General features: G+C 41.9%; 2 protein-coding genes across 2 annotated transcripts in view; both read left to right on the top strand.

The window, feature by feature from the left end:
- Window positions 1-27,540, top strand: part of tinc (tincar) — a 179,661-nt gene that overhangs the window by 11,848 nt on the left and 140,273 nt on the right. The window contains exon 2 of the mRNA XM_065221513.1: window positions 20,163-20,284. Coding sequence (XP_065077585.1) covers window positions 20,163-20,284 — 122 coding nt within the window. The remainder of the gene's footprint in view (window positions 1-20,162; window positions 20,285-27,540) is intronic.
- LOC135700857 (vitellogenin-A1-like) lies at window positions 20,895-27,214 on the top strand. Its single transcript, XM_065221515.1, has 3 exons — window positions 20,895-20,977; window positions 21,037-25,941; window positions 26,001-27,214. The coding sequence occupies exons 1-3, from the start codon at window positions 20,947-20,949 to the stop codon at window positions 27,212-27,214; spliced, it is 6,150 nt and encodes a 2,049-aa protein (XP_065077587.1). The 5' UTR covers window positions 20,895-20,946.

The raw sequence follows: 27,540 nt of genomic DNA, 5'->3' as shown, positions 1-27,540 counted from the left end.
GAGTCGTCGCGGGGTGGGACGTCTGGGGATCACACCACTGGAGCTGGAACAACGAATTTTTTTGTGGTTATTCTCTGATAGATGACCCAGTCTTGTACGTAACCGTTTTTGATTTGGTTGAAAAATAAAAATTTGGCGACGTTTTGAAAAAAAAACGGTCCGTTTTTGTACCCTAAAATTGGAGATAAAAGCTTGCACCAAAAATCCATTTTTGATTCTTTTGAAAATCGGCTACGTACAAGACAAGAAAAAAAGGTACTTAACTCGAAAATTCAATCGCCGTTTAAATCGAATGAGCCGTTTCTAAAATACAGCGCCCACCAATTTTGAAAACATCGTTTAAAGATAATCGAGGCAGCAGTTGGAACTACTAAGACACGCCGTATCGCCGGTAACGGGCGGGTACTCCGAACGCGCTCACCTGAGCGCGCTTGGAGCGTCTGGACACGAGTCCACTAATCGGCCTATAACTTTGGAACGATGTCACTTGCGGACTTGCGGTCAAGTCTATGTCAAAGTAGATATTCCAAAGTATTTTTTAAGCCAAAAAGAAATTTTTGAAATTTTCAGAGTGGACTACTCTCTTAAAATCACCAATTAAGAAGAATTTGGACCTAACACGCTTAAGTTTCTAAAGGTCACTCTTGAGAAAAAATATTTTTCTGGCCACTCCACTTTTCGTGAACTTAATTGTTTTCTGAGATGTACGTACGTTTTAGCATTAAGGTGTCTTCAGAAGATTTTCATAGTTCTGGATTCCGCACCTTTTGGAATGTTCACCTTAATTTTTCTTAAGGTGCAACTGCACTTCAAAAAACTAACTTTTTTATATTAACAGATATCGAGATGATGTCTTCTACAAAGTTGTAGGGCTTTTAATTTCAAGAAACTTTGCTGAAGACATCAAGTTGCCATGACTTCATTGTATGAAGATATAAGAGATTATTTGCCAGTTGCACCTTAAAATCAGTTGTTTGAGTTTTTCTATGTCTTATTCACGTTGTATCTCTTTGATGTATTCTGCAAAGTTTTAGATAATATCTAAACACACCACTTTTTTGAAGACACCAAAGTGCTATGTTTTGATTGGCGAGAGATACAGTGATTTTTAAGCAAAAAATCACCCTTTTTCAAAAAGCTATAACTAAGCTGGCCGCAAATTGCCGCACTTGCAACAAGTTTCATTTGAAAGCTCAGATTTGGAATTGAAATGTTGTGGAGATCATTAGTATCCGTTAGTATCCTGGAAACTGTGGTGGATTTTAGTAAACAAAGATTTAAGATTTGTGTATGGGGCTATTCAAGTAAAAACGATATTTTGCTAACTAACAATGGTCTTGATTTTTTGTTTAATTTCTAGTTTGTTTTTACTTATTTTAAACTAACTTAAAAGTAAAATAACATGTTAAACTAATCCAAACATAAAACCAAAGTAACAATTAAAAATTTCTGATAAACAAATTAAACTTCAAAATCATCTGAAACATCATGTTCATCCTCCGAATCCATTTCTTCTCCATCATCTAAGCTCAACAAGAACTTTGCGTCTTGAGACAAATTTTTTGTCTCCTTTTTGGGGCTTTTCCGCATGCTTGAGATTAGTTCTGAAGACACTAGCAAACGGCGAATCAAATCAAGATTCAAGATCGTTCTGGAACATTTTCTAGTGTGGTCTCGGCGGTATCGTTTGAGGTCTTTATTCCTCGATTCCTGTGCTTCTTCGGAAAGCTGTCCGATAGGAACCGTGAAATGATTGATGACCTGGGCACCATGAATCAGGATTTTATGCACTGAAGCTGGCATGTAGTACCAGGGGTATAGGTCCACTAGATACTTTGCTGTTTCAATGCAATAACTAGAAAACCGTTCCGTGTTGATTTTGTGCCCTGACGCTAATACCTAAGAATATTGTATTGTTTGTATGTACATCTGGTTTTTCAGTATTCCATTTTATTACCTGTAATATGGTACCACATCGTTCCAGTGCTGTCACATCCAGTCCAGTTATTGCAGCTGTTTTCTTGGGATCGGAAAAGAAACGTCGGGCAGTATTGCCGTCGTTGGACGTTCCAGATCCTCCAGACTTAGGCTTGTCAACAATCAGGCCAGTTTCCACTTTGAACCGTTTTTGGATTTGATTCTTTCTAATCTTCATGGCTTGAACATTCTGTCCTCTTACCTGCCATTTTTTAATTTCAAGTCGGTAAGACAAGTGAAGAAAGTATTCCATAAAGCTATAAAATATTGATATTGTATCAAACCATAATACTTAACACTTAATTTTAATAAATCTCACCGGATCCAGGCATGCAAAGTTGAAAGCCCAAACTGGAAAGCATCGCTGTTCTCCACGCGTTCAGTTACTGAATCAAGATTGTTCATCAATTTCGGGGTTGCATTACAAATATAGCAAGTTTGTGACGATTTGTTGCCCGTAACAGCATTGCAGACCTTTCCGTCTACCATTATCAAAACCATCTCATAGCGCACAATAATGGTACGGCCTTCTACCGTAATTACTGTTGGAACAAGCTGGTCAATCTGATTCTCTATATGTTTCTTTTCGTTGATTGATACTTCCGTAGTTTCACTCACGAGCTGAATCCTCACAGGTCTACAGAATCGGGATGATGATGGTCGGGGATTTTGGAACAAAACTTTTCCGTTTACATCTGCCTTAATAGGAACTAAGGAAGTAATAAACATATTTGAATCACTAGATTCTCCGTCGTCATTCTCAAATTTTTGTTTGTATTCCGCATGTCCGCTGCTGCCATCGAATCCCCATTTTACCAAAAGTACAACCTGAGAAAAATAAATTATTGGTTCAAAGTCTCTATAATGAAAATAAAAAAGGTACAACATGCTTGAGCTCGTCATCTGAAAAATCTTCAAGATGCTCCTTGTTTGCCAAAACAATCCTACTTGAGGTATGGTCCAAAAGCTTTTGAAGATTTACTTCGGCATTTTTTTCATCAACCATAATAAATTGATCTTCCGGATAGCACTGTTTCTTGGCATTGACAATTTTGTTGTACGACGGGTAAATATTCACGTTTCTCAGTTTTGCTTCTCCTTGGATTTTGAGGTATTGTGACTTGGTCAAGTTGGCATCTATGATCATTGCTAGTGCTTCCAGGTCAGAATACTTTTTTTTTTTTTTAATTCTTTATTTAAGAGATTTTTAGCCTTAGGCTAGTTCATCTCTAAGGTCAGAATACTGTAAGGGCTGCTTCTCCTGAGAATTTCTCCACGAAACAAGTATCTTTCATGCTCGGGTAGGGGTTGTCATTGTTGCTTTCTTCACTACTTTTGCCGCATCTACGGATCCACCTTCACGCAACTTCATTTGAGTAGCGTAAGTCAAGTTGCTAACGGAATGACCCCGTCTTAGATACGCAGTCTTTCGGCGTTTTACAGCATCAGAACTATCTCGGAAAGGTGTCGTTGTTCTACCTCGGCTTGTTGAAGGAAGTTCAGAGAGCAAGAGAGTGGGAAGATTGAAGGGTTTTTCGAAGTAGCGGATATTGCATTTGATCATTTTTGTCTCGGATCGGTGGAACTTGCGATAAAGCTTTTTAAAATATTTGCCAATCGGTAACAGAGTCTTCTTCACATTATCTATTTAAATCGGACTCGTCAATGTTGTACGCTTTATACACTTCTTGACTCATTTTTCGAACTTTTTCAATTTCACTTCCTTGGGTTTCCTTCCAGAGTTGCAGCAACTTACGCTTATCAATTTTAACTGAACAAAAAAGTTAGCATGTTCCTTCAATGTTTCACAATTTTCAATAAGTTTTACGAAGATTAAAATCAATACCTGATGAATAATTGGACATTTTCGATGGATGTTTCTTGAAAACGATGTTCTGATCTTCTCTTGGTACTTGAAATGCAGTAACAGGTCTTACGACAGCAGCCGACAAACTATATATTTTTTTCAAATAAAATATATAGTTTGCTTTGATCATTTTTCCTCCTTAAAAACAAATTACAGTCGAATCTCCCTAGCTCGATATCAAAGGGTCCATTGTGTAAGAGAGGATATCAAAATCTTTTTGTATTAAAAACATCACTTTTAAATTCGGTGTTATGTTTTGATTAATCTTACATGTTATTTTACTTTTAAGTTACTTTAGAATAATAAAAAACAAACTAGAAATTAAACAAAAAAAAATGGGACCATTGTTAGATAGCAAAATATCGGTTTTACTTGAATAGCCCCATACACAAATCTTAAATCTTTGTTTACTAAAATCCACCACAGTTTCCCGGATACTAACGGATACTAATGATCTCCACAACATTTCAAGTACAAATTCTGAGCTTTCAAATGAAACTTGTTGCAAGTGCGGCAATTTGCGGCCAGCTTAGTTATAGCTTTTTGAAAAAGGGTGATTTTTTGCTTAAAAATCACTGTATCTCTCGCCAATCAAAACATAGCACTTTGGTGTCTTCAGAAAAGTGGTGTGTTTAGATATTATCTAAAACTTTGCAGAATACATCAAAGAGATACAACGTGAATAAGACATAGAAAAACTCAAACAACTGATTTTAAGGTGCAACTGGCAAATAATCTATTATATCTTCATACAATGAAGTCATGGCAACTTGATGTCTTCAGCAAAGTTTCTTGAAATTAAAAGCCCTACAACTTTGTAGAAGACATCATCTCGATATCTGTTAATATAAAAAAGTTAGTTTTTTGAAGTGCAGTTGCACCTTAAGAAAAATTAAGGTGAACATTCCAAAAGGTGCGGAATCCAGAACTATGAAAATCTTCTGAAGACACCTTAATGCTAAAACGTACGTACATCTCAGAAAACAATTAAATTCACGAATTTGCACTTTTAAACCACAGTGCACTCATTGGAATGGAAAATAGGCAGCTATAAACAAGAGTTATCTATTTCTTTCCGACAGAAACTCCCAAAGTTTTTTGAAACGAATTTCGAACGGTTTCGAATGAAGAAATAAATTGTTGTTTGATACGTTTATGAACAATGATGGCAACGTCAACACCAGCCCCATCAAGGTAGTCATTTCGATAAATATGTACGTTATGAATTCTTAAAAAGTTAAATAGCCCGCGTCTTCATTGTCTTTAAGAGGTCGAGCATTCCAATTTCAAGTATTTAATGATTTAAAATCCATTACTGAATTCATGACAATATTGGTCGCAAATTTTACTCCAGTTAAGAGATGAACCAGCCTCTGGCTGAAAGTCTCGCTAATAAAGATACCCTAACCTTTACTCTAGTTGGAATAGCATCAAACATGGAGTTAGATTTAAGCATATCAGTAATCATGTCAATTAATGATTGTTGTGATAATTCCATTTAAGAGCAGTAATGCTACCTTTGTCAAAATCATCCAAATTTCTGTTAGAATTATGTTGGCTAGAATTTTGATTTCGATTTCTACCAGCTGCAATAGCAGCATAGGTAGCTCCATTTACTAGCTGAACATTGATAGCAGCTGGTATAGATGAATAATTTGAAGCATGGGAGCTGTTTGTACCTACGGGTACGAATTTAGAAGCTGGTGAACATCAATGTTCAACCTCGATCACTACACAACAGTCTTATGCTAAGACTTCCACTTCTTCGAACTAATTATAGCTTAGGGAGCGCTATTTATGGCATGCAGCGAGTGTCAACCGAGTAGCGTCGTAAGTAGTAAACAAAATAAACAAATAAATAAATAAATGTGATTCTACGTTCAATTTGTCGCGACATTTATTAATAAGCATAAGCAAGAAGCGGGAGATAGTGGAATTAGTGCACCAGAAGAGAAGGTGATCGGAGGTGTCTAATCGAATTACTTGTCATATCCATAAGGCTAAGAGTAAAAAATATCTAGAATAGCGTTTTTTCAGTTTGCTGCTGGGACAATTAGCTGAAAAGGGCAGTTTTGGGAATCTCCAAAAAACGTTTTAAATAGGGTGTAAATATGTTATGCTCTTTTATTTTAAACCTGTGGCATTTCATATCCACCATTTAAATTTCACTGCTTCTGAAACATGCACAGCAAATTGTTGTATGACCAATTTAAGGGTTTTCATAGAATGAGAAGTCATAAGAAAAAAGTTACCAAACAGGTTCATTACGCTTTACGTGAAGCGTTTTTATAAACAAAAATCAACATGGGGTTGCGGCACGGTAAAATACACACTTGACACCCGCAGTTCCACGCCAGAACATAGCAACTCTCTAATAAGGAAAATCCCAAAGGCTTGGTAGCCATCATAATGAAGTAATGAAATCCAAGCCTTTGGGATTTTCCTTATAAGAGAGTTGAATAGATTTTTCTCCTTTAGGTTACTTAAATCTTTGGTTTTTTATTAGTTAGGTAGGTTCCTAGAGGATGAGTACTTAAGGGGGTTAGATTTTGATAAGTTCTTTAGTGGGTTGACACTGATGAAGACTGCACGTTGTAGTTGAAATTCGGATCTGTCATGAATTCCAAAATTAATTAAGTGGAATAAATGGAAGATAACCTTTATTTTGTTGTTTTATTTAAGCATTCCGCTAACAACCCAATTTCATTACTTCATTATAACTTCTTTCGTAAGTTAACTCTAAATCTACAAGAAAAGTCGGGGATCAATTATGTTAAGTTTCATGGAATTCTGAGCGATACAATGTTAAATTTGTGTATTTTTTCGCTATTTGACCCTAAACTAATATTATGGAATTCATGAACTCTCAGAATTTCGTGAATTCAAAGCAACCCTTAGAAATCCACCCAAATAACCGAGCCTGCAAATTTGCTGTTTTTACAATATAAGGCATAAATAAGGCAACAATAGAACATCCGAGCTTTTTATTGGTCGTTTACCAGCCTTCTATTGCAAAAAGCGAATTACTGGATTTGTTACTTTGAAAGGAAACACCGATGCCATAAAGGCTTTCAAAACTTTCCTAGCATCTAGAACATATACTCCGGAGGTGGGTAGAGTTGCTGAGGAATTACTCAAAGGTCACAGAAACTGAGAGCAGGTAAAGGGTGATACGGTCAAAATTTGGTCAAGGGAAAACGCGTGTAAATCGGTGAAATCGTTTATTTAAAAAATCAAATTAAATTTCTTTTTCAAGTTCAATTAGTATAAAATTCAGGAAAAATATTCAGTTAGGCTTCCGCTTTTCCAAATCCGAGTTGCCGGGCCTTACGCTTGACCCCTGCCATCAGATTTTGTACAGCCACCTTGTCCACCTTCTTCGCCGCAGAAAGCCAGTTTGCCTTGAACTGCTGCTCGCCCTTAGCAGTTTTTTTTGGTCTTCTTTAGGTTCCGCTTGACAATAGCCCAGTATTTCTCAATTGGGCGGAGCTCTGGCGTGTTGGGAGGGTTCTTGTCCTTGGGAACCACCTGCACGTTGTTGGCGGCGTACCACTCCATGGCCTTTTTCCCGTAATGGCAAGATGCCAAATCCGGCCAAAACAGTACGGAACAACCGTGTTTCTTCAGGAAAGGCAGCAGACGTTTATTCAAACACTCTTTCACGTAAATTTCTTGGTTGACAGTCCCGGAAGCTATGAAAATGCTGCTTTTCAAGCCACAGGTACAGATGGCTTGCCAAACCAGATATTTCTTTGCGAACTTTGACAGTTTCATGTGCTTGAAAACATCTGCTACCTTTCCCTTTCCTTTTGCCGTGTAAAACTCCTGTCCCGGAAGCTGCTTGTAGTCGGCTTTGACGTAGGTTTCGTCGTCCATTACCACGCAGTCAAACTTCGTCAGCATCGTCGTGTACAGCCTCCGGGATCGCGCTTTGGCCGTCGTATTTTGTTTATCATCGCGATTTGGAGTCACTACCTTCTTGTAAGTCGATAGTCCGGCTCGTTTTTTGGCTCGATGCACGGTTGTAGACGATACACCCAGCTTATTTGTGGCATCTCGGAGAGAGAGGTTAGGGTTTCGCTTGAAACTACCGGCAACTCTCTTTGTCGTCTCAGCGGCTTCCGGTTTTCGATTTCCCCCCGATCCAGACTTCCTGGCTGTCGACAAACGTTCCCCAAACACTTTAATTACATTTGTAACGGTTGATTTGGCAACTTTTAGCGATTTTGCCAACTTTGCGTGCGAGTAGCTCGGATTTTCGCGATGCGCTAGCAAAATTTTGATACGCTGCTCTTCTTGCTTGGACGGCATTTTGACAACTGAAGAGTGAATTCCAAAATCAAAATAGGAGCAACATTCTACACACACACACCTTCAAAATGAGGGGTGTTCAGGTTTTTTAAATGCAAAATTGAAAGAAATACGTCAAGTTGATATTGACCAAATTTTGACCGTATCACCCTTTATACGTATCTTGTTGGGGTCAAGCAACGCTTAGCATCAAAATTACAGTAAATCGAAATCAAATTTTGATAACAAATTGTGATTTCATTAGTCTTAAGGAGAAGCTTACCGGCCCGAAAAAAAAAAATTTCGATAAATTTTATTTTTCTAAAAATATTGGAAACAATATAAAAAATCCAAGAAAATCAGTTTCTTCCCTAGATTTTTTTTCAAAAATTACATGTAAAAATATTTTTTCTATCTCATCATGAAAAAAAATTGGACTCTCAGCAAAACCGAAAAATTGATGTTTTGTGGTTTTTTGAGTCCAACTTTATGCCATAATAACTCATACAAAATGTTTTTGCACGTGAATTTTCTTTGAAAAAATAGACAAAATGTATTTTTTTTAGATTTTTGATATCTTTTTTCAATATTTTTAGAAAAATCAAAACGTAATTTTTTTTTTCGGAGCGGTGAGCTTCCCCTTAAATAATATGTTGTTGCAGTTTTGTTTTCATTGCCTTAGCAGAACATCAAATTCAATACTCTTTTTGTTATCAACTGGAAAAATCGCCATCAAATTGAGTTTTCAGTTTGCTTTCACTGATAGCAGAGTTAGTTTTCAATGTGATGTCACAGGAAGGTTTTTAAGGCTCTCAATTTTGATATTTCAACCGTTAAATCGACCAAAATGATAGCAACCTGCGTAATCATTCCCAAGTAACAATTCAGTAACCATTTAGCATCCACTCTGATTTATGATGGTTTTATAACGGCAATGAACAATCCAATTAGTTTAAATTTAGTATTTCAAAGTGTAAAACATTCCTGCTTAGTACTTTAGCTTTTTGCTGTTTTAAAAACCTTTTATAGTTTGGCAAAAAAAGTCAAAAACTTTCTTGTTTTAAAAATAAATTTAAAACAGATATCAATCCCTCCTTAAAACTGTTCTGCATTTCAAGCATAAACGTCATTAGCAATTGTTTATTAATGTCATGATAAAATACTTTATAAACATGTTCTATCATTATAAAAGTAACCATAAAACAATTAGGTTTTGTATTAGAGAAAAAAGCATTTATTATTGCTTTTTAGCCTTTTTAAAGTGCATCATTAACTCCCCTATTACTTTGTTTACAAATTGAACTTAAAAGATGTAACCGTTCTGTTACAAAGGTTCAATACAATATTTTAAATATGCACCATGTGATCGAGCATTCAAATAAACTTGTGTAACACTTGCGGTGAAACCCACTGGGCAGACGACACGGCCATGCTTAACGGCCGACTGCTGAATAAGGCGCGCATGGCCGCGGCAAAATGGTGACACGGAGTCACGGGTGATGAGCTGAAGGGTTCTGCGATGCTTAGAGAACGGCCATCGTTGACTTTATCGCAGGCGAGCGTGTAGACCAGAAGTGTCTGTGGAATACATTTCAACAAAATACAGTGCGAGTAGTGAATCAAGGTGAAGTGGAAATCACCAATTCAGCTGATTCAAGACCTTTCTTTTCAACCAATCAAATGGTTTTCTGGTTGGCGAGTCAAGGACCGCCATTGCACGCTACGGTCTAGGTGACATTGAGTTACCTTGACCTAACCGTAAAGGACATTGTTCTCGGGCTGAAGGCCCTAAACGCCAAGGAGAATTTCCCTTCCCGGTTCGACAGAGGGCGGCCTTGCCGTCGTCGACCGGCTTCGTCAGAAGGAAGCGCCTGTGCATCGGAACCATCTCCACAAACCGCTATACCAGCCCGGTAAAACCAACCCGCCATCGCACTACGGCCGACGTTCGGTCAGCCTCGCTTCGTCCGCCATTGCCGGAATTGTACCGCAATTACACCGAGCGGTGGTACCGCCATCTTGCCTTTAAGGATCTTTCCGGAACCACACCGAGCGCTCGCTGGTCTGCAGTCGTCGTAGTCACCATCGTCATTAAGGGTATGTGCCAAGAAAATCGAACACAACACCACACAATCCACACTATCGGTAGTTGCAGAAATACAGTGTTTAAATTGATCCGCGTTGTGCTTTAGTTTAATTGAAAGCTTGAGTGCCTTTTTATCCGCGTAGCCCCTCCAGTTTGCCCAGTAGTGCGCCGGCTCTGAGACACAGTTCAAAGAGTCTCGTGCTGCTGAGTTGTTGTCGGGCAGAACATTAGTTTCAATTGGCTCCCAGCCAAAATCGCGAAAGGCAAACGGAGGATCGTGTAGTATAAAAAATTGCTTGAATTTTTTGACACGAGCGGGAGGAGAGAACACATTCAGTTTTACACTGATTTTGTTGGATCCGCACAGTATTTCTTCGCCAACATAGAACAACAATTTGATTTTGAGAAGGTGGAAGGTAGTGACCAGTTGATTTGGTTTCGGTGTGCTAAAATTAAAGATCAAGCTGAAAAGTGGGTTAAAGTTTGATAAAATCGCAAATTCATAATCACTAAAATCAAACAGCAACAAAAAGTTGATAAAGTATTTAAAAAGGTCCTGAATGAGCATATACACCATAACATTAAAAACACCATACACAAAACAATTAACACTATTTATTTGAATTCGTATTTCCTTATTTTGAATTTTAGTATTAGTATTTCTTAGGCTAAGTGAATTGAATTTTTTATTTTGTATATATTGTGCTACTTTTTATTTGAATTTTTGCCTAAGATTAGTTTATGATTAAATTTTGAACTAGTTACTAGTTAGTTAGAGGCGCAAACTACGTGGATTGATGAAGCTACAAAGAGAAGAGAACAATTTTGATACATTTGCTTTGCCTGACGAACAACAAGAGGCTGAATTTCATCTACTGGATGAGAAGATAGCCATGATCCGTGAGGAGTTAGAGAATAGAAGGGTTAAGAAGGCAGATTTGCCTCCGTTGAAGACACGACTAGTACATTTACTTTTCAGGTTAACAAGATTGAAAGAAGGGATGAAATATAACACCCAAGGCGTGGAAAATGTAACAGTTCAGTTGCTTAACAACTATTTCTCGTTTCTTTCGACTGACCCAGATGCAGTGTTAGAAATGCAGGAAAATCTGCAGAATGAATTGAGTAGGTTGAGTGTTCAGGGTCAGGAGGAAACAGATGAGAATGAGTTAGAGTCGATTTCGTCAGAAGAAGGGATTGAAGAGAGAGAGAAAGAAAAGAGAAAACGGAAAACCAGTACTCCGAAGAAAGCGTCAAAGATAAAGAAGAGTAAGACAAAGAAAGCAGATAGGATGATGAAAATGGTTATAGGTCGAGTGGACAACTACCTGGAACAGAAATTAAGTACACTGAGTTTGAGTGGAAGAACGGAATCGATCGCCAGTCGCGAGAAAGAAAAAGTAGAAAGAGCAAAGGAAAAAGAAACAGAAAAGGATGTTAGACAACCGAAACAGAAAGAAAATACAGAAAAAGTAGTAAAAGGGAAGGCACAAAAGCAAGGAAAGAAACTAGAAGAAGACAAAAAAGCAGCAATGAAGAAAATAAAGCAACGGAAAGCGGAGAGTACCGATGAATCTAGTGATGATGTTACTGAGAGTTTGAGAAGCTATAGCGAGGAGAGTACCAGTTACAGTTCAGGTGAAGCTAGGCATAACAGGAGAAGAGGTGCGGTGCGAAGACCACGTTCAGTTTCAGAATGGAAGCTAAGATATGATGGGAAAGATGACGGAAAACTGCTGAACAAGTTTATCGCTGAGGTTGAGTTTATGGCCGAAGCAGAAAATATGAGCAGGAAGGCGTTGTTCAACGAGGCAATTCATTTGTTTGCAGGGGGTGTACGAACGTGGTACATGGAAGGAAAAAGGAATGATGATTTCAGGAATTGGAGGGAGTTAGTCACCGAGCTGAAGCTGGAGTACCAGTCACCGGATCTAGACTTCCATTACGAGCAGCAGGCTGCTCAGAGAAGGCAAAGGAGATCGGAGAAGTTCACGGACTACTACAATGCGATGAAGGAGATTTTCGGATACATGTCAGTGCCAGCTTCGGAAGAACGGAAGTTTGATATCGTGTTCCGAAATCTACGGTCGGATAACAAAAATGCTTTAGTTGTTAAAAATATTAGAACCCTAAAAGCTTTAAAAGTTTGGGGAAGGAAGCTGGACTCTGCAAACTGGTACCTGTACCGAAATAAGGAGAACGAGGTAGGTCATAAACCTGTACAGGTGCATGAGGTTTCTAAGAGGATGCCCCTGAAACCAACTTACAACAATGTAAAGGAATGGAAATCAAAATCCTTTGGAAACAGTACCAGTGGAGGTAAGAGTCAAGAAGCGCCTTTCCAGAAGAAACCAGATCAGAAACAGAAGTTTACGAATCCGAGACCAGCAGTTCAGGAAGGAAGCAGTAAAGGAACCTTGGAAAAACGAGTCGTGGAATACCGAATACCGGAAAACAACGTTTGCTTCAACTGTAGAGGAAAATTTCATCACTACCAGGCGTGTCTTAGAGAAAGAGATACGTTCTGTACAACTTGTGGGTTTCATGACTTCACGAAAGAAAATTGTCCGTTTTGTCAAAAAAACGGACGCAAATCGACGTAGGAGGTCGTCGAGTGCGTTCGCAAAAACCTCCGACCGTATTTGTACCGTCTAACCCAGAAGTTGAAGAGTTGACCGTAACAGTCGAAGGAGATAATCGTCCATTCGTGAGGTTCGATGTGATGGGGATGGCAATGGTAGGCTTGTTAGACAGTGGGGCCCAGGTTTCGATTCTGGGCATTGGAGGTGAAAACTTGCTGAAGAAACTGAACATCAAACGAACCCAAACCAAAACGAAGCTTTTCACCGCTGGAGGAGAAATTTTAGAAGTTAGAGGAGCAGTACATCTTCCAATCACATTCAACGGTAGAACGAGACTAGTTACCACTCTGATTGCTCCCTTCTTAAAAAGAAGGTTTATCCTGGGGATGAACTTTTGGCAACTCTTTGGAATAGAACCCACAATAAGAGATTCGGCTGAAGCGCTAGTAGATGAAGTAGAGGTTGAGCAAGAAGAGGAGATGCAGTTGACTCCAGAGCAACAGCAACAGCTGGAAGCAGTAAAATGTGAGTTTAAAGCGTTTGAAGAAGGTCAGATACTTGATACAACTTCGCTCATAACCCACAAAATAGAAATCACCGAGGAATTCAACACAGCAGGGCCAGTTCGGCTAAATCCTTACCCTTGGTCTCCAGAGGTTCAGAAACAGGTCAACTTGGAGCTGGACAAATGGATTCAAGCAGGAGTAGTCGAACGATCCACAAGTGATTGGGCCCTATTGATAGTACCGGTGATTAAGAGAGGCGATACCAACGATGGAGATACCAGGTTAAAAGTCCGAATGTGTTTGGACGCGAGAAAACTCAACGATAGGACTCGGAGGGATGCCTACCCTCTGCCACACCAAGACCGGATCCTTGGAAGATTGGGATCTGCGCGTTATCTCACAACAATAGATCTGTCCAAGGCGTTTTGGCAGATTCCGTTAGACCAAGATTCGCGTAAATATACGGCGTTTCGGGTCTTTGGCAGAGGGTTGTTCCAATTCACTAGACTCCCATTCGGCTTGGTTAATAGTCCAGCCACCCTGTCGCGGCTGATGGACCAGGTACTGGGATATGGTGAGTTGGAACCGAAGGTGTTCGTGTATCTAGATGATATAGTTATCGCAAACGACACCTTCGAGGATCACCTCCGATGTATAGAAGATGTAGCCCGCAGGCTGAAAGAAGCCAATCTATCCATTAACTTGGAAAAGTCTAAATTCTGAGTCCCTGAACTGCCGTATTTGGGGTTTATTCTCTCCCAGAATGGTGTGAGACCGAACCCAGATAAAGTTGAGGCGATAGTAAACTTTGAACGGCCGACTTCAGTTCGGTCTCTTAGACGATTCTTGGGCATGATTAACTATTACAGGCGGTTCATAGAGGGATATAGTGAAATCACAGCCCCACTAACGGACCTGTTGAAGGGCAAACCAAAGGTCGTTAAATGGAATGAACAATGCGAAGCAGCTTTCATCGATCTTAAAGAACGGTTGATCTCGGCACCCATATTAGCGAACCCAAACTTCGAGCTTCCGTTCACGGTACAGACCGATGCTAGCGACAGTGCGATTGCGGGGGTGTTAACCCAGGATCACGACGGTGTTGAGCATGTAATTTCATACTTTTCGAGGAAATTAACCACCCCACAGAGGTCGTGGAAAGCAGCAGAAAAAGAAGGCTTGGCTGCGATGGAGGCGATCGAGAAATATAGACCGTATATTGAAGGAACAAAATTCACTCTGATCACCGACTCGTCCGGCCTGTCGTTTATATTGAACACGAAGTGGAAGTCGTCCTCCAAATTAAGTAGATGGAGTATGCAGTTGCAGCAGTACGACATGGTCGTCCGTCACCGCAAAGGCAAGGAAAGCATAGTTCCGGATGCTTTGTCGAGGTCAATGGAAGCCTTGGAGATCACCAACAGATCGGATTAGTATTCAGACCTGTTCAACAAGGTAACCAAATCTCCAGAGGAGTATGCGGACTTCAAGATCGAGACATCCAAACTATACAAGTTCGTGTCTAGCCCTACAGATACACTGGATTACAGATTCGACTGGAAGCTATGCGTTCCAGAAGATCTAAGGAAGACGGTTTTAGATGAAGAGCACGAAGCTGCGATGCATCCAGGATACGAGAAAAATATTCAACGTTTGAAGTACAAGTACTACTGGCCTCGGATGGCTATAGACTGCAAGAAGCATATCAAGAACTGCACTACGTGTAAAACGTGTAAACCGTCGACGGTAGCCACAGTACCAGTGATGGGAAGACCAAAGCTCACCAATAAGCCATTTCAGATACTGGCACTGGACTTCATTCAGAGTTTACCTAGAAGCAAGTTGGGTAAATGCCATTTGTTGGTCATGATGGACCTGTTTTCTAAATGGACCCTTCTTGCCCCACTGAGGAAAATTGAAGCGAAGGAAGTGTGCAGGATTGTTGAAGACAGTTAGATGAGAAGGTTTGGAACACCGGAGGTAATAATATCCGATAACGCCACAACTTTTATGGGAAAAGAGTTCCAAGCATTGCTGAAACGTCGAGGAGTTCAACATTGGCCGAATGCCAGACACCATAGTCAGGCGAATCCGGTAGAAAGGCTGAACCGGACAATAAATGCATGCCTGAGAACCTACATGAAAGAAGATCAACGGAACTGGGATTCAAACATCTTTGAGGTTGAGGAAATGCTGAATACGACTGTTCATACCTCGACTGGATTTTCGCCCTATAGGATCCTGTACGGGCACGAGAAAGTCACCAAAGGAGAACAACATCGTCTTGAAAGGGACGAAAAGGAGGTTTCAGTAGGTCAGAGGGAGGTATTTCGGAAGCAGATTAATGAAAAGATGTTTAAGGTAGTTAAAGAAAATCTATTAAAAAGCCACCAGAAAAATTTAAAAAATTACAACCTTCGTCACAAAAAGTTTGCACCGACTTACCAAGTAGGACAGCGGGTGTGCAAGCGCAATTTCCGATTGTCTTCCGCCGTCGAGAAGTACAACGCCAAGTATGGGCCAGTCTACATTCCGTGTGTCGTCGTAGCGAGGCGAGGAACGAGCTCCTATGAGTTGGCAGACGAGAATGGCAAGCATCTTGGCGTATTCTCAGCTGCAGACCTTCGTCCAGATGATTCGGATTCTCGCCAATGAGGGTAAACGATACCTAAAAGAGAATTCGAGTATTAGAATTATGAACATCGTACTAGAGTTTCAGAACTAGAAGTACCTTGTAAACAAGTGCATTATTAAAGCACGAATTTGTTGCAACACAGATCAGCTTCTCTGTCTCCGGTCATCAAAGTACCTCGATCGAATGAACTGTCCTTTGGATAGTGGTCAGATAGTGATGGTTGGTTGGTACAATCATTGTCCGAGTCATAGAGCAGAGAGAAAGCTCTCTTGCTCGAGAAAAGATGAAGTTGTGTGCTGAATCTGTAAATAAAAAGTAATGACGTCATCAATTGAAAAGCTGCGCAGCAAAAGTAAATGTATGTGAATAGATAGGAGATTGAACCCTTTTGTAAGTAAAATTGTATACGAATGAGGTTATAACAGAGGGGTTGATAAGCGGAATAATAGCAGTAGAATAAAAATAGGTTTAAGTAAAATAATAGAATATAAGAATAGGGTATAGTAATTTAAAATTGTGTGTATGTACTTACTATTTTGAACCATATAGAGTAATTAATTATCGATGAAATGGGATCGTTCTCAGGGTTGTTCCACAGGCGTAAAAAAATCATAATGATCGCTTTCAAGGTGCACAGAAAGCTCAACCATACGAATAGGAACTCCATAGTAGATCACGCCTGATAAGACCAGGAGGCCACCTGGTCGAACAAACCTGAAAATAGATAGTTTCGTCCAGCTTAACGCATAGTAGATACATAAAGTAATACTTATCTTGTAAAATCCGAGCTAGTATCACCATTTATTAACTTGCCATATTCTTTTTGTTCACTGTTATAGTAGCACAATTTTAATTTTTAGTCCATTGTTCCTTGTAACAAAACACTGTTGTAGATGTCCGGTCAACTGCATTTACAATCGCGATCGCGTGTGAGAAGAGACTGATTGGTCATCTCCATCTCCTACCACGAGTAGGATGAAGGCGAGATGAATTTAGCGAAAATGAAGCAGTAGAACGAATTCACCCCTGGTGTTAACTGAAACAAATACTCATAACAATTTGATCACACGTGCTCAATTATAGTAATTTTCTTAAAGAAATTTTAACTTTTAGTTTGCCGATGATTTTAAAGTGTTTATAGAGTTTGAATGGTTTTTATTGAATCTTAACTGCTTCGCGTAGCGATTAGTATATGTTTATTTTAACTGTTTGGTAACTACCTGTCAGCTTTGAAAAGGATATTTGTACCTCTGTGTGGGATTAAATAATTACTCTGGTTTACTTCCTAAACCAGATCACTTATTTAACCTGGGCGGAGGGATAGTGTAACCGTTCTGTTACAAAGGTTCAATACAATATTTTAAATATGCACCATGTGATCGAGCATTCAAATAAACTTGTGTAACACTTGCGGTGAAACCCACTGGGCAGACGACACGGCCATGCTTAACGGCCGACTGCTGAATAAGGCGCGCATGGCCGCGGCAAAATGGTGACACGGAGTCACGGGTGATGAGCTGAAGGGTTCTGCGATGCTTAGAGAACGGCCATCGTTGACTTTATCGCAGGCGAGCGTGTAGACCAGAAGTGTCTGTGGAATACATTTCAACAAAATACAGTGCGAGTAGTGAATCAAGGTGAAGTGGAAATCACCAATTCAGCTGATTCAAGACCTTTCTTTTCAACCAATCAAATGGTTTTCTGGTTGGCGAGTCAAGGACCGCCATTGCACGCTACGGTCTAGGTGACATTGAGTTACCTTGACCTAACCGTAAAACACATTGTTCTCGGGCTGAAGGCCCTAAACGCCAAGGAGAATTTCCCTTCCCGGTTCGACAGAGGGCGGCCTTGCCGTCGTCGACCGGCTTCGTCAGAAGGAAGCGCCTGTGCATCGGAACCATCTCCACAAACCGCTATACCAGCCCGGTAAAACCAACCCGCCATCGCACTACGGCCGACGTTCGGTCAGCCTCGCTTCGTCCGCCATTGCCGGAATTGTACCGCAATTACACCGAGCGGTGGTACCGCCATCTTGCCTTTAAGGATCTTTCCGGAACCACACCGAGCGCTCGCTGGTCTGCAGTCGTCGTAGTCACCATCGTCATCAAGGGTATGTGCCAAGAAAATCGAACACAACACCACACAATCCACACTATCGGTAGTTGCAGAAATACAGTGTTTAAATTGATCCGCGTTGTGCTTTAGTTTAATTGAAAGCTTGAGTGCCTTTTTATCCGCGTAGCCCCTCCAGTTTGCCCAGTAGTGCGCCGACTCTGAGACACAGTTCAAAGAGTCTCGTGCTGCTGAGTTGTTGTCGGGCAGAACATTAGTTTCAAAGATTCATTCATTCCTTTATTTAACGTCGGTCTCTGTTCCGCAATCTAGTGTCAATCACCGACGGACATCGATTGTCATCCATTGACGGCAATCGAATGTGCAGGAAGGCAGCTTCCACACCTGCGTAGGATATCGCACCCATTCAACACACATGGGCCGGGACCAACAGCTTTACTTCCCTTCCGAAGGAAGACGTGACCAGAGATTTGTATGCCTCAGAAAAATCCCATCGACCTCGGCTGGGATTGAACCCAGACCCATTGGGGTGTTAGAAAGCAGTCATGCTTACCACTACATCACCGGCGCCGGCTAAGCTTAAAAGATGGTTCCTCATAGTTAATAAATGCAAAATTTATGACAAGGAAATCTCGAAGGATAGACGAAGTAGGATGAAAAAATCAAGTCAATTGCAGATTCATAAATCCTTTTATATCTTGATTGATGCTTTCCTAGTGGATTCAGCATGCGGCTAGGGGAAATGGCTCGGAAAGGGTTTTTATTGTTGCTAAATAGCTTTTATTGTAGCTTTGAAATGGTTCTCAATGCAATCGTCATACAACCTTTTGCAGTAAATCAATCTTGAAGAGCTTCGAGAAAACACCCTTCAAAACCTTCTCCAGGGTGGGCCAACTAGACATATTCTAGTTTTAATGAGCTTTTGGTGGATGCATTAATAACAAAATAGCCTTGACCAAGGTTTTATGAATGTTGTTTTATAGTTGCTTTGTAGTATTTCATAAAACTTAAAATGTTACTTGGGATTATCAGCCACATCACAAGATCAAATTTAGTTCTCAATTTGATCTCAGACTGTGCTTGGGGAGCTATTCTTTTATGTAGGGTTCAGTGAAGTAGCATAATTCCCAGAATCTGAGAATCAATGCCGTTCACAGCCAGTTTAACGATTTAATGATGCAATAATTCGCTTCCTTGCAATCATAAAGGACATCCGTTTGCCACTGTTTAATAATTCAAACAGCAAATACTGCAATCATGGATTATTATCGAGGTCGAGCGTAAATGATGCAACTTTGTGGTATATTTTATAAGCCATGTGCAAGGATAATGAATGCATGCTTTGATGTGCCCATTTTCACAGAGTACTTCCACAATCGTTTGTTAATCTTCAAATTTCCTGAACACGCATTTCAACTTTAGAAATGATCACAAGAACTGAAATTACTTTGATGGACAAATACATTGGCAATGTTTTTAACTTCATTCCTAAAGAGCACATAATAAGGAACTAAACATTAAGGTGAGATAAATTTTCCAGAGACTAAATCATTGAGCCACCGTCACGCACTTAAAAGTGATGATGCATAAAATTCTATCCATAGTTAATTTTCAAGTACCATTTTCCAATGCCTTTCAAACTCTCCCAAATAAGTTGACGAATGGCTATTAATTAGCGAAATCCTCTTGCGAGTAAAATTACAACCAATTAATTAGGAATGCTTCCCATCCTAACGCCACGAGATATCGTCCAACGCTTGAACGATCGAACGGGGTCAAAGAACTTCCTACTGCCAATCTGTACCCTCCTCTCCTAACCAATTCACCCGAGGTGAAAATGTGTAAATCATTATCACGCCTCGCTAATCTCACCGCAGCTATAAGTGATTGAGTAATAGATGATAACGATTATGATTAGGACAGCGTAAATCATCCAACACTATCTGAGCGTGGCAATGCACCGCCAACATAAACCTTCCATCGATGTGAATACCCGCTGACAGACTGCTAATTATCTCTACGTATAATTGATAAGGGCGTCTTTGACAGGGCTGGACATGACCTATCCCAACATTTTGCGATTCGTTGGCATTTAGCTGTAACATCACTATTCAAATGATGACTTTGTTGCGTTCTCTCCCTACAGGGCACTTTGGATACACGGTGGACCGACTTCCGCTTTCATACATATCATCACGGCGATATGCCTGCTGCTGCCACGGCTCCTCCTGGAAGCCAAGGTGATCGAGAATGGACTGCTTCCGAAAGGTAAGTTGCTAGACCATCAAGGCACCGTCTGTTCATGTTTAAGTTGAAAGTTGGTCAAGTTATTTTTCGGTGAAGCGATAAGGGACAGTTCACCACGTTTCACTTCATAGACTGACAGTTGCTCATGAGATTTTCCTGTATCAGCAAAGGGGTACAGAGTAGTCGTCAACGCGAATTGCATTGTACTACACAGCTAAAAAAAAGTAGTGTAAATTTCCGTTTCTATGATGCACATAAATGGAGCGTCATAAATCATACAAATTTACATTATAAATCGTGTAAATTTATGAGACATGTCATGCAATATTCCATATATTGTATGCAACTTTCCACCTTTGTTTGCAACATTTCTTGCAAGCTGCTAGTTTACGTGAAAAGGAAGTTTACATACATGAATGTTTGCATGCATGGATGTTTACATCACCAGTAAAATTCAGATTTTTTTAGTGTGTAGGTTAAGACAATCAGCTGATTGCAGTGGAACAGTGAGGCATCGGGCCTTATCAGTCAATGAATCTTTTTTCCCTTATTTTTTGAATAGTTTGCAGTTTTGATCCTTTAAATATGGTCTGTCGGGTCTCGGTAAGGCACAGTTGTCTTCTACCGTTCATTAGAGCACAGTGTTAGAAAAATAAAGTGAAGATCTTGAAAAGTTTCAATTGATGATGTTAGGATTCATTCTCATCATTTTGGGTATGTTCAGTAATACAAAAAATCATTCGTTGGCGATTCTAATGATTCTCTATTTCTAGTGGGAGCTTGCTTTGCAGAGAAACAAAGCGATGGACCCCAATATGGCCAGCGATTGGCCGGAGTTAAAGATTATCGTGACGACAACTACGCTTGGCAACCGAATCAACTCTATGAGTACAATGTGACCTCGAAAACCATGACGGCTCTACCTGACCTCCGAGAACAGTGGACTGGAGTGGTCACCCGAGCCAAGATGATCATCAGCCCCAAGAGTGACGGGTACGTGGTAGCTCGCATCGAACATCCCAGGTACGCTCAGTTCAACGAACATCTTCCGATGGGCTACCGTACCAATCCCGCACAGCAACAGCTGTCCTGGAAGCCTATGCCATTGAGCGAGAAGCCATTTGCGATCAAGTACAAGAACGGTGCCATCAAGGGACTGGTTGTAGAGAAAACTGTTCCCAACCATGAAGTAAATATCCTGAAATCTTGGGTCAGCCAACTGCAGCTGGACTTTGCTGGAGCTAACCTAGTCAAGTCAAAGTACAACCAACTTCCCCAGAACGATAGCATTACTGCTACGTACAAAACCATGGAGCCTTCCGTGTCCGGCGAATGTGAGACCTTGTACGATATCAATGCCGTTCCCAAGTACAAAATCCAAGCTCACAAAGAATGGGTTCCTCAGCCTCAGCACATCCAGGCAGGTGATTGGATTATGGAAATCGGCAAGGCTAAGAACTACAGCAACTGCGAAAGACGCATGGGATACCATTTTGGAATCACCGGTGCCTCAAACATCAAGCCTCACACCAACCAGATGGGAAATGTCATGAGCAGATCTGCCGTCAGTCAGATCTTCGCCGTTGGTAATCCATGGAACCACACCATTCAATCGGCTCAAACTACCAGTAAGACCCTTGTCAGTCCTTCTTTGGTAGACCAACAGAAGGCCATGGTGTACGCTCAGGTCAACATTACCTTGGAGCAAATCAAACCGAACGAAAAAGAACCCACTGGTCCAGCCGAAGATCGTGCTGTATTCGTTGGATTAGTCTATGGATATAATCTTCCTGAGGATAAAAACAACCTTGCCCGCCCTGAAAATGAAACATCCAGCTCGTCATCTTCCTCCTCCTCCTCCTCCTCTTCTGATTCATCCGACTCCAATTCATCCAGTTCCTCCAGTTCAGAAGAACAGGAAAACCCCAAAGTTGCTCCATCCGAGCAGTACAAGGATGCTCTAGAGGAAGTGGAGCAACGAGGTAACCGCATCCGTCGTGATCTGAACGCCCAGAAGGAGAAGCAATACTACGAAGCCTACAAATTGGATCAGTACCGCCTAAGCCGCAACAACGACACCTCATCCGATTCCAGCAGCTCTGACGATTCAAAATCGTCCTCGTCGTCATCATCGTCCTCTTCGGAATCAGCTGAACACCGCCGACACAACTCCTCTTCATCTTCCTCCTCCAGTTCATCTTCTTCCTCCTCGTCATCATCATCGTCTTCTTCAAGCTCCGAATCCAACTCCTTGGATAGTGATGAAGACTTTTACCAGCCAACCCCGGAAAACCAGAAACAACCACCGGCAGCTCCACTGCTCCCCTTCTTCGTAGGCTACAAAGGTGGCAACATCCAACAATCTCGGAACATCAATGCACCCCGACTCCTGCCGCAGCTGACCCGTAAAATTGCCCAAGACCTCCAAAACCCATCTTCCATTCCAAAATCCAACACCCTGGATGACTTCATCACCCTGAATAACATCATGCGAACCATGGATCACCAAGAACTCTACGACGCCGCTCAAAAACTTTTTGTATCGCACCAGGAACGCGAACACGGAGACAACCAAAGTGAGAAGTTCGCCATTCAAGTCGACAGCTGGAACGTATTCCGTGATGCCTTGGCCGAAGCCGGAACTCCACCCGCCTTCCAGGTCTTGAAACAGTACATCCAGGAGAAAAAACTGCATGGCCAGGAAGCTGCTTCAGTCATTGCCACCCTTGCCAAGAGTCTTCGTTACCCAACGGAAACTCAGATGCATGAATTCTTCCTACTAGCTACGTCCGCAGTTGTCAAGCATCAATCAATCGTTAATGCCACGGCACTGATCTCTTTGGGCGACTTCCTCTGTCGCGCTCAGGTGAACAACATCTCCGCTGCCAACTACTACCCGGTCAACAGCTTTGGCCGTTTGGCTAACTCCCACTACAAGATTGTTGCTCACAAAGTTGTACCCTACATGGCCCACGAACTCCGTCAAGCCGTCAAGGAGGGTGGTAGTGAGAAAATACAGTACCTCGTTCGCGCTATTGGTAACATTGGTCATCCTGAGATTCTGAACACTTTTGAACCATACCTGGAAGGACAGATCCCAGTTACCGACTACCAACGCTTCGCAATGGTTATGTCACTTGATCGACTGACCGAAAACTTCCCGAAACTGGCTCGATCTGTACTGTTCAAAATCTTCCAAAACACCGGCGACACCGACGAAGTGCGCTCCGCTGCTGCTCTACTACTGATGCGTACCAACCCTCCGGTTGCAATGCTCCAGCGTATGGCTCAACAAACTGAGCAAGATAACCGCCAAGTCAGTGCACTGGTAAAAAGCCTAATTGAATCCGCTGCCCAAAGTGACCAGTATGACGAAGCTTCTTCGAAACATGCTCAGAATGCGCAAGCGGCTGCCAAGATGCTCTCACCTGAAGACTTTGGACTACAGTATTCAACTGGTCAGCTGCGATCTTATGCCATGCAGGGATTGGATCTGTCCTATCGTCTGCATGCAGCCCAGATTGCTTCCGATAACCATCCAGTTCCAGCTGGTGCTGCATTACATTTGCACAAGAAGCTCGGGGGCTTGGAGAGATTGTCTTCCTACCACTACATTGTGTCCAATATGGATGCCTTGTTTGATCTATTGGACGAAAAGATTGTCACCGTTGAAGAACAACAGAAAAAGAAGAATCATCAGGCCCGAGGACTGGCTTGGAATCCGAATCAATCAAGAAAGTTCGGCCCCAAGAGTGTACAAATGTGGTCAACTGCAAAGATCGCTAAGTTGTTGAATATTGATGCGGAAGACGTTGAACAAATCGAAGGCCAGGTTCTGTTTGAACTATTCAATAACCAACGGCTCGTAGCGTTCGATAACCGCACGCTGGAGAAAATCCCTAGTCAGATCAAGAAATGGGTAAAGGACTTGGAAAACGGATGGAATGTAAACTTTACCAAGATCTATCAGCAAAACCCAGTTGTGATGGCTATGCCTTTGGAAACTGGATTCCCGTTTACCTATAGCTTGGATGCTCCTACTTTGGTTAAGATCGAAATAGAAGCTAGTGCTCAAGCCCATCCAAACCCTGCTGGTAAACCGGCTGGACATCCAGAAAACGAATTTGATGACAAAGTTCACGTGCCTCAAAATGCTAAAATCTCCGCTGACGTCAATATCGTTTACTCACGGCTGGTAGATGCCAAGATCAGTTTTACGACTCTGTTCGATCACCAACAGTATATTGCCGGATATCAGAAGAAGCACCATGCAAATGTTCCCCTAAGCATTGAAGCTAAGTTGAACTTGGCTCAAGATAACTACGAAGTCAACATTCAACCACTGCAACCGAAGAAGGATGTCCTGATTGCTCATCTTAGCTCCTGGCCGTACACGACCTTTAAAGACATTGTTGACACACGTTCCGTAGCTGCTAGTCCCAACGCTCAGATTCTGCATAATCCGGAAAGCAACACTAGATCCATGGAGAAAACAATCGGACACAAAATGACTGGAATTGCCTGGCGTTTCCATGCTAAACATGATAATCCAGCATTCGATTTTGGCTACGTATGGGACCGTGTCAAGCAACATGACCTAGTATCTGCACTGACCTATCCATTTGCATCTCAACCCAGCCAGTACCACCAGATCAACCTTTGGTACGATGCTCAACGATCTTCAGCCAAAAATGTGAAGATCACCGTTCAAGCAAAGAGTGCCAACGATACTCAGGACTTTGCCAATTCGGATATGAAACATCCCAAGGGTCGCCATGGAATTGACGGATACTTCAACGAGAAGAACTACGCTCAACCTTCAACGTTCAACCCAGCAAGTGAGCGTCGCCAGGAGCAGTTCACGATGAATGCCGGCGCAGGAATCCGTAACAGCCAAATCAACACCATCGATGTGGGAGTCGAATTCGAAGGACGCCAGCAGAAGGCCGAGTTTGTGTTGACCGTATCGAAAGCCAAGTCTACCGTTGATGGAAAGTCTCGTAGTCTAGTGTTCGCCTCGGCCAGCCCTTACGAACCAAGTGGTCAAAACAAACAGGCTCAAGTTTGCATGAGTCTTACTCAACAGCACCCAAAGGTACCGAAATTGAATTTCCTGAACGCTCTGAACCAAGGGGTCAGCTCGAACGTTGATTTGGAACTTGCATTCGGTGAACGATGCCAGGGAGGAGCTCAGATATCAGTCAGCGGTAAACTCCGTCAAAGCGATCAATGGCGTCACTCTGTCAGGACTTCCGAAACCGGAAAACAGTGTAAGGAACAGATGGATCAAGGCAACTACCAGCTTCCAGAATGTCAGAATGCTACCCGTCAAGCGAGCTACCTAGATCAGTATGAGCTCAGCATCGAATTCAAGGATGTTCCAGCAGCCACACAGAATGCTACCCGTAAACTCATGAACATTGCTCAGGCAGTTTTTGCACCACGATGGAATGAGAACTCCGTTAGTCATCACGGAAAACAAGGACGTTCCCAGATCCAGATCGAATTCTCACCACACGCTGATCGAGTGAACGTGACCCTTGCTATGCCGAATAGAAAGGTTCAAATCCAGAACCAACCGATCCAAAGTCAATGGGCCAAGTATCTGCTGTTGGTGCACCCGGATCTTGATTGGGACGAGCGTTTGAGTACCTATGCCTACCGCGGAAATTTGAAACGTAAGTAATGTTTTGTGTAGCCCCTGCACATCTTTAACTAACAAATTATTCCCTTAAAGCATCCTGCGTCGTTGCCCCTCAACACGTTAGCACTTTTGATGGAAGATCATACAACTACAGCACAGGAAGCTGCTGGCACGTGGCCATGCATGCCGTTAAACCCGAGCTAGAGGTTACCTCGCAGCATTCGCACTTCAACTCTGATGACGAAAGTGAATCGCAGAACAACGGCTTCAAGCAGCACCAGCAGATCAGTGTACTGACCCGATCCGATGACAATCAGCAACAACACCTTAGAATAGTCCTTGGTCAACCACAAGCTTGGAACCATAACATCGACATCGTACCCAACGGAGCTGGATTACCACAGGTATACCTGAACGATGAGCCACTCCAGGTTCATGAAAAGCACACCATTCCAATCTACTCGGATGACGAAGACGATCAACCTTTGGTTCGTGTTCACGCTCTTCCCGGTAATGAAGTCGAAGTTGATATCCGTGATGGTCAGGTTATCATTGTCAGTGATGGCTACCGAGCCAAAATCTCCACGCACCAGACTCTTCATGGCAACACTGTTGGCATGTGCGGAACCAACAACAAGGACGGCGACAACGACTTCACCACTCCCCAACAATGCGTTATGCGTAAGCCGGAACTATTCGCGTCTTCCTGGGCTGTATCTGGACAGAACTGCTCTGGACCTGCCAAGGCTTTCGCTATTGCTTCGCAACAGAAACAACAGGAGAACTGTATTCGCGTTCAGCACCTGTACGGAAACGTAATTAGCGATGCCGATACCGGTCGCAAGCGCTACCGCAACTACAACCACAACGTCCAATCGTCGTCTTCTAGTTCATCGGACTCTTCGTCTTCGTCGTCGTCTTCCTCTGATTCGAGCAACGAATCCGACTCAAAGACACATGGTTCATCATCTTCTTCCTCTTCCTCCTCCTCGGAAAGTGCCGAGTACAACCCAGCCTACCAGAAGAACACAATCAAGGAGTGTGAAGTCAAACACCAGGCCCAGTACATCATGCAAGGTGACCAGATTTGCTTCACCAAACGTCCTCTGCCGGCATGTCCAGCCCATTGTAAGGCTGCTGATAAAATTGAGAAGCACGTGGACGTTCACTGCCGTGATGGTTCCGATCAGGTAGCACAGCAGTTCCAAAGGCAAATCCAAAAAGGAGGCAATCCGGATATGCACACCAAGTCGGTGTCCAAGACGATCAAGTTTTACCTACCCAAGCGGTGCGTTTATGCCAACTGATAAAACTGACGAAGCCAGAATGAATAACGAAAATGGAAACTTTAGTTTAAGTTAGATGTTAGGTTTATTAATCAAATGCTTGGAAAACCTGTAAAAATATAGAGGAGAATTCAACTGTAAACGAGGTGAACCAGCCAGTGGCTGTAAGCCTCCACCAAAACCAAAAAAAAAAAATTAGTTGTGAATAAAATCACTGATTGCATATTTAAAATTTGCTGTTTATGTTTTGCTAAGGATAGCATCTGGATCTCGGCATATTTACGTTAAATGGTTGAAATTTCTTGTCTGAATGTATCGCTTCTTCGGGATCTGAACACGCAAATGAA

The sequence above is a fragment of the Ochlerotatus camptorhynchus genome, unplaced genomic scaffold (genome assembly GCF_037179485.1).
Source record: "Ochlerotatus camptorhynchus isolate MF236.1 unplaced genomic scaffold, CSIRO-AGI_Acam_v1.1 ptg000143l, whole genome shotgun sequence".
Taxonomy (NCBI): domain Eukaryota; kingdom Metazoa; phylum Arthropoda; class Insecta; order Diptera; family Culicidae; genus Ochlerotatus; species Ochlerotatus camptorhynchus.
Note: the sequence above shows the minus strand (reverse complement) of the source record. Positions and strands in the feature narration are given on the sequence as shown.